At 55.6% G+C, this 8,210-nt stretch overlaps 1 protein-coding gene across 1 annotated transcript; it reads right to left on the reverse strand.

Moving 5' to 3' along the window:
• Positions 1 to 315: 315 nt before the first annotated feature.
• On the reverse strand, positions 316 to 7,729 carry KRT78 (keratin 78; the record flags this gene model as incomplete). Its single annotated transcript, XM_080812367.1, has 9 exons — positions 316 to 748; positions 830 to 864; positions 1,099 to 1,319; positions 3,679 to 3,804; positions 4,161 to 4,325; positions 5,154 to 5,249; positions 5,708 to 5,768; positions 6,735 to 6,949; positions 7,361 to 7,729. The coding sequence occupies 9 exons, from the start codon at positions 7,727 to 7,729 to the stop codon at positions 483 to 485; spliced, it is 1,554 nt and encodes a 517-aa protein (XP_080668493.1). The 3' UTR covers positions 316 to 482.
• Between the last annotated feature and the right edge of the window lie 481 nt (positions 7,730 to 8,210).

Genomic DNA, 8,210 nt, shown 5'->3' on the forward strand with positions numbered 1-8,210 from the left:
CTGCTTCATTTCGCAGAAGAGCTAGAGAGATGGAGGTCCAGGGGCAGGTGAGGAGAATGAGGGTGGTGACCCTTGGTTCTGGCCCCCAGGCTCTGGTCACTGGGTCTCTGGCCTCTCCCCTCCCCCACAAAGGACAATACTTGGCTGGCCAAGCCCACCAGAGGTTTCCCAGCTCCACCTGAGAGCTGCGGAGAGGAGAGGATGAGGCTGGTTGGCTGGAGGACAGGGCGTGGTGGATCTGGGCCTGAGGCAGACAGCAGGCAAATGAAACGCAAACCCCTATGCGGAGCAGGCCAGACCCGGCACACACTCAGAACAGCAGGCAAACATGGTTTTATTGACTTTCGCAGAGTCCTCTGTGGGCTGGCTCAGGCTGTGGGCAGTGGACATGGAGCTGGCCGTGCAGGGAGGTGGGTGGTGGAGGTGGGAGCAGTGCTGAGAGGGCTTGGGAAGGCACAAGGAACAAGTGGCTGCAAGGTCACTCAGTAAGTGACAGACGTCTTCAGACTTGACTCCACTGTCTTCTTCAGGATGGTGTGGCCGCCAGAGCTAGAGCCAGAGCTAGAGCCCGATACAGAGCAGGAGCCCCAAACAGGACCCTGCCCAGAGCCCAGGATGACATTGGAGCCTCCAGTCACGATGCTGGAGCAGCTGGACCCAAAGCTGCCTTTCCCGTCTGCAAGTCCACAAGTGGCCCCCAGGCCACTGCCCACTCCTCCAGACACAACGACGCTGCCTCCGCTCATGGCTGCCAAGAAATGTACCACGGTCACAGAATGGTCCTTGGTTCCCCATGGGGACCACTCTCCCCAAGCACCCTGATACTCACAGATAGTGACCTGGCTGGTGCACCTCCCAGACATCCTGGCAGAGAAAGAAGAGGAAATGTTCAGAAAGGCTGCAAAAAGTATACCCCCAGGTATTTGAGACTCTCAGCAGATCAAATTCACAGTCCCGAGTTTAAAGCCCTCCCAGCAGGATAGGTTGCCCTCAGTGTCTCAGAGTGCTAGGAAGTCTCAGAATCCCCTTCAGCAAGGAGAGCACTTCGGTGGTAGACCATGTTCTGCTCCCATTTCTCCAATGTTCCCAGGTCCCCACCTGCTCTCCTCAACCTCCAGCAGCCTGCGGTAGGTGGCAATCTCCACGTCCAGGGCCAGCTTTGTGCTCATGAGCTCCTGGTACTCGCGCAGCATCCGGGCTAGGTTTTGCTTGGCTGCTCTCAGGGCGGCCTCCAGCTCATCCAGTTTGGCCTGAGCATCCTTGAGGGCCAGCTCCCCACGCTGCTCGGCATCGGCAATGGTGGCCTGCAGGTCGGCATTCTGGAAGGGGAGTAGAGATGAGACAGACGGTGGCTGCAAGTCCAGCACAGTCTCCCAAGGAACCTACTGTGGCTAGAGCTTAAAGCCCAGGGTAGACCACAATCTTATGAGCTCAAAATTATCCACGGCCATCTCCCTTCCCCCAGTTCCTCTCATTCTAAGGGAAAGCATTGCCTCTTTTGTTTCCTTAACTCCTGGAGTGGGTTGAATAGTGTCCCCAAAAATGTCATGTCCACCTAGAACTTCAGACTGTGATCTTATATGGAAATAGGGTCTTCGCAGATGTAAGTCATCAAAGATCTCAAGATGACTATCATACTGTATATAGAATGAGTCTTAAATTCCATGAGTAGTGTCCCTAGAAAAAGAGGACAGAACACAGACAGATACAGAGTGATGATGCCATGTGACCATGGAGGCAGGGATGGAGTGATGCAGCCGAAAGACAAGGAATGTCAAGGATTCTCAGGCCACCAGAGGCTAGGGTAAGGCAAGGAAGGATTTCCCTGCCCCCCCGCCCCACCCCCACTCCTTCAGAGGGAGTGTACCTGCCAACACCTGATTCCATAGGTCTGGCCTCCAGAACTGAGAGAACACGTGGTCTGGTGTGTCAAGCCTCCAAGTCTGTGGTGCTGTGTTGCAGCAGCCCCAGAAACCCATCCCTTAGCCCATTCCTTGAGGCACTTTCTCTCTCCCTGGACACTTAATGTTCTTCCTGCCCCGCTGCATGGAGCATTATCAACAAGCATCATCTTGAGGGTTGCCAAGGTCCTTGATCATTTTAGAACAACCTCACTTCAAAAACTTTGTCCTGTTATCAAGGCATATGGAACCATATGCCTCAGTTCGGGGTTTGAGAAACACCCTCTCTGCGCTTACCTCTCTGATCTGATAGAAAACTCACGGAAGGAGAGCAACAGCAACATCCCCATCTACCTGGCCATCCAGCCGACCGACCCTCGGGATCAGGAAAGAAGGCATTCCCTAAGGGCTCTCATTATTCTATTCCCATTCTAGCCTCATTATTCTGTTCTGTTCTATACACAAGCGCCCTGTGGATGGGGAACATTGGCTCTCTTCTCCAGATGAAGAAACAGAGATTCAGAAAGGCAGTGAGGGGCAGAGCTTCGTCCCTAACCCAACAGCTGGTCCACCACTCCCAGCCTGCGGGGCTCTGCCAGGACCTGGCACAAGGGAGTCTGGTCCATCCTGTTTGTGCAGGAAAAGGAAGAGTAAGGGGGGTACTGCATTCCCAAGAGGGATTCTCACAAGAAAGGTAGCTTGCGGCAGCTCCCAGCTGTGGGGACGTGGTAGCCCCCCCTAAGTACAGGCAGCTGGGCTGACTGCATGCTCCCAACTGGGTGAACTGAGCTCAGAAAGTAGGTTTCTGGGCTACCCTTAGAGGTTGAGTCCCTTAGTCTGACAAAGGCCCAGGAATCTGCATTTTAACAGCCACCCCGGGGAATTCTAAAGTAAGGAATGCAAATTTATGGGCAAAAACACTGTGGCAGCCAACTGAATAATGGGACTGGGTCACCTTCATATCGGTCCTACATCACATTCCAAAGGAAAACAGGTGGGGATGGGTGGAGACTGAGTCTGGTCTTCGAATGACCTGAGCTTCAAGAGCTTTCTTGGGAGGATCCTGGCTGGGAGAGGACGGGCCATGTGCGTGCGCCCTGGGAGTCAAGCTGAAATGCTTGAAGAAACCGCCCAATCCCAAAACCGATACTTTGGGTTTGGGGTAAGTGAGTGCAAAGAGACTTGAAAGCTAAAGAGTCTACAGTCCTTCACATCTAGACGTGAGGGCTCCAGGATGAGCAAGGAAGCACATCCCTGCCCTTGCCATCCTCTCCCTCCTCCTCTCCCCACCCCAGCCCACACCAGGCCCCAACAACATCACCTCCAACCTGTGCAAAGATCTGCCTAAGGAGCGCTCACTCCCCCCCACCAATCTCACCTGCACCCTGTCCTGGCTCTCACCCTCCCCAACATGGGATCCAGAAAGTCAGCCCCTGACCCTAGAGTGTCTGCTGAGCTGGAGGAGTAAGAGTAAGGAAAGACAAGAAAATAAGACAAAAATATGGATCGACCCTCTCCCCTAGGAGCCAGAAGCAAGATGTATGTCTGCCTACGGAAGACAGGTGAGCAGTGCCCCATGGAGTTGTTCAACGCAGAATGCACACGGGCTTGAAGTCGTAGGATGGAGGCCAAATTTCTCTGAAATGGGCCTGAGGCTCTCTCCACCTGAAGTATCCAAAGCTCCAGATAGTTACCAAACCCGCACACAAAGCCAGCAGTGACCCTGGCACAAAGGTAGTCCAAAGTGGGGGGTCCTGGGGAGCTCCGGGAGCCTTACCTGCTTCTTGAGGCTCTTGATCTGACTTTGCAGCCTCTGACTCGCCTGCTGCAGCTGAGAGATCTGGACTTTGGTTTCCTTCATGCTGTCCCCATGAAGCCGGGCAGACGCCTGAAGCTCCTGGTACTGATGGGGACGGAGATGACACCATTGGTTGAGAGGACCCTCACCTGTGACCCCAGGACCATGAGAAATACCATGTCCCCAGTTCTGTGCCTCCTCAAACCCTCTCTTGGAATGCGGGTTAAACACTGAAGCAGGGGTACGGTGGGATGAGCTTGCAACAGACAGACCAGGCTGGACTCACACAGTTACCCCACACTGCCCGCCTCCTGGAGATGGGAAGTGGCCATGCCACCCAGCCCCGGAGCTCTGGTCCCCCAAGGGGACCGAGTTGGAAAACCACTCCGGGATGTGGGCAGGGAGACCCAGCCTTTTCCTGCCCAGTGCTGACCCCCAACCTTCCCATCCAGCTCCGGCACCTTGGTCTGGTATAGCATCTCCACCTCGGCTTTGCTGCTCCGGGCAATCTCCTCGTACCGGGTGCGGACCTCCGCAATGATGTCACTGAAGTCCAAGCCTCGGTTGTTGTCCATGGACAGCACCACAGATGTGTCACGGGCCTGGGTCTGGAGCTGGCCCAGTTCCTGCAAGAAAGACTGACTCAGTGTCCACCTGCCTCCACTCCCTTTCCCCCGAAGCCTCAGGCAGCAAGGCAGGGTGCCTGACTTCTGCCCATGAACCATCAGGGGGCAGCCCTCATTCCACTGGGTGTTTGGGCATGTCCTGTCCCCTACTGTCTCCTCATATGAAAACAAGGGTTATAGGAGGTAGTGTCTAATGCCACTGCAGCTTGGACATTAAAAGTAAACGTCCTGCAAGCTTGAAATCACCCGGTCCCCATCATTCCTCTGACTGCTTGTCACACACCCCCCCTCTCCTCCTTCTACTCTGAGCCCCATGGCCTCCTTGCTTCCACAAGGGTACCAGCTCACCACTGGTGGCCCTTCCCTCTGCCCGGAATCTCTGGTTCCACCTGCCTGATTAACTTCCTCACTTCCTTCCAATTGTTACTCAAGCTTTATCTTCTAAGTAAAGGCCACTCTGACCACCCTATTTGAAATTACCACCTGCCCTATCTCTCCCCACATTCCTAAGCCTCCTGTCCCTGTTTGCCATAGCATTGACCACCTTCTGACATATTATAAAATTTACTCCTTTACTAGGTCTATAGTTGACCGTCCATCTCCCAACAGAAAGCAAGCATCGTGATTTTTGTCTGGTTATTCACTAGTGTATCTCCAATACCTACCAATCCACACGGTACATTCTCAGTGTCTGTTTGTCAAATGACTGAACGACTGGAATTAAGTCACCCTAACCAGGCATCGCCTCCTGGCCACTCTCACTGTAGCCAGGAAGCCTGCTTGTCCTGCCCCCTCCCCCACTCCCGCCGACCCTTGATAGATCCTCACTTCTTCATTGAGTTGTCTCAAGAAGCAGAGGTACTCTCGGAGAGACGCCAGCTTGCCTTCCAGCTCCATCTTGCTCAGGAAAACCCCATCCACATCCTGGGGACAGGAAGACAAAAACCACGTCCTCCCACCTCCTGTTTGTGGCTCCCACTCTGGCTCAGGAGTTCTGTTCGCACACTGCCCAGTGCTCCCCCACAGCTGTCCCCAGAGACCCATTCATTCCTCCTCCAGCCCCCCTCACCCTGCTCTCCCTTTTGCCTGACACTGGCACACACTGCCTTCAGGAAGCCCTCCCTGATTACTCTCAACCAGTTCTGCATCTTCCACTCCCTCCCCAGCCTCTCCCACAGTGACTCCCAGAGCTCATCCTGTGGTCCTTCCATCAGATCTTGTTCTGGGGCCCCTGTGTCTACATAGGTGTCCCATTTCCCTGGGGGCCTGCAGGCGCTGTGAGATCATGTCCTGCATTAGGATCTCCGGTCCCAGACCAGGACTGGGCTTTGTGCATGGTGGGGGCTCAGGATCCCAGTGAAGCAGCTGACTCCCACCCTCACCTTTTTTAGGACCACAAAGTCATTCTCAGCCGTGGCATGCTTGCGGGCCTCCTCCTCATACCTGTCAAATAAGTACAGAAGGGTGCTGCCTGAGGCAGCAAGATCAGAGCCCAAGCCCCTCCTCCATGCCCCTCCTCCGAGCACGACCTCCCTGAAAAGGCACCCCTTGCCCTTAGATGCTCCCAAGCAGGACACATAACCAGCCCGACCCTCTGCCCTTCCCATCAGGAAGTCATTGCCACATCCCGGCTACATCCGTCTCCACTCCTTCAGCTCATATCCACTTAGCCACATGAGGCCACTTTCCATCACATCTATCAGGCACATTCCAACACCTTTTCTCACTCGCTGCTCACAATCATCATGTGAAGTTGGCATTTTGGCTTTTGTCAGAGAAATTCATGGTTTGCCCAAGTCATCAATAATTAGGTCACCCAAGCAGATCTAAAACCAGGTCTCCTGGCCTCTTTCCAGGACCCGCTGGGGAACTGAGGCTGGCAAAGACAAAAGGCCACCCAGCCACCCCTGGCTCTCAGTCACCAAACCCAAGCCTCCTGTTCTTCCAAGGCTCCCTCCACACCACCAGGTGACCTAGGTGGGGAACCCGGAAACACAACCCAGCTGTGAATCATGCCACACGCCGGGGGATGGTCCCACTAAATGGATTCCCTTCCACCACCAAGACCAGAGAACATCTGAGTCACCTCAGCCCACAGCCTGCTCAACAGGAATTTATCGAGGAAAAACCCGCGGAGGCATTGTTTAAAGAAGCCCCTCCCAGCCCTGACCCAAATCATGGCCCTCAGAGCTGGGTCTGTTGGAACTGAGGCTCTCCAGACCTGGGCATCAGAGACTGGGGGGCCTCCTTACCTACCACGGTAAGGGGTGGGAGGAACCCTGAGAATCAGAGGAAATGGGATGCAGAAGGGAGGCCTGTCCTGTGTCTCTCGGAGCTCAGCATGGGGGAAGCCCTCCAACTGCAGATCCAAGCCCTCCCAGACCCCATGGGACCCCAGGGTTTGCCTACTTGGCCTTATACTCCTCCTCCTGGTCCTGGCAGGACTTCAGCTCGGCATCCACAGCCCTTCGCTCGCTCTGGAGCTGTTCCAGTTGCCACCGAAGCCGGGCCAGGTAGCCCTCAAAGGAAGACTCCAAGTCTGGGGAGCTGTCACTCGCGCCCAGCCGCTGTAGCAGCTCCCACTTGGTCTCCAGGACCTTGTTCTGCTGCTCCAGGAAGTGCACCTGGGACCCAAGCAGAGGCTCCCTAAGGCTCCTTCGGGACTCCCTGGCCACAGGATCTGGCAAGGAAAACCTCACGGACCCTCAGTCCACCTTTCCTCTACCTCCCAATCCAGCCTGGGCAGGGGCAGCCTTGTGCCCTCCCAGGAGACTCTGAACACCTCAAAATGATGGGGATTGGCTAACGGGGGAGGATCCACTGCTGAATGACTGTTCTCTGTTCCTGAGCCCCAACCATAGAACAGCTGGGGCTCGGCATAATCAGAGAGCCTGCAGTTAGACCACAGGAAGGATTTCCTGGCTGCAGAAGCACTAAAAAAGTGGTAGCAGAGCAGACCTCCCCGTTCCCAAATCCATCGAGAATGGTTCTTCTGAGGGAGGCAAGGAGAGGGGCTTACCTGAGTGGACCCTCACCTTGTCAATGAAGGAAGCAAACTGGTTGTTGAGGGTTCTGATCTCTTGGGTCTCCTGAGTCCTCACCACCTGGAACTGGGGGTCAATCTCCATCTTCAATGGGGTCAGCAGACTACTGTTGATGGTCACTTCCTGGATGCCCCCCGGAGGGCACAAGGAAAGCCCGGGCCCACCACGGCCTTCCCCAAACCGTACCCCTGGTCCTCCCCCTGATCCCCAAGACCTCCCACTAGAGGCTCCTCTGCAGCCCCTAAAGGAAATGAGGCTTCTGCTGCTGAAGCTGCTCCGGCCGCCACGGCCCCCCGGGGGTGCAAAACAGGCAGAGCGAGCGCCGAAGCCCCTCCGGGCCTGGCATGATGATCGAGACATGGTAGAGACAGAAGGTCACACAGCTGCAGACAGACGGAGGATAATCCAGGTGTGTGAGTTCCTGCCCCAAGGCCCCAGCACGAGACTTTTATCCCCTCCCGTGCCTGGGCTGGGCCTTGGGGAGCAAGATGCTCTGGGCCTGACTGTGTCTGTCACCGGCTCCGGCTGACCTATTCTGACACGCCTGGAGGACAGGGGCCCAACATGTGTGGAGCCCGAGGGAGAGGAAGCCCAGACCTTGCCCTCAAAGCTCGCAGGCCAGCAGGAGAGCTGGGCACGTCCCAAAGACAAGGAAGGAGCCAGAGACCTGGACTCCAGGTGCTGGGGGTAGGGAGCAATGGCCCTGAACCATCACTGAGAGTCATTCAAGGAAGGCTTCCCAGAGAAGGAGATGGGGGGATGGGGAAAAAGAAAGGGGGTTCAGGGGAGCACCTGAGGGCCCTTTCCATGCTTTCCATGCTGGACAGAGGAGTGTGAAACT

This window comes from Martes martes, assembly GCF_963455335.1.
Source record: "Martes martes genome assembly, chromosome: 8".
In the NCBI taxonomy this organism is placed as follows: Eukaryota; Metazoa; Chordata; class Mammalia; order Carnivora; family Mustelidae; genus Martes; species Martes martes.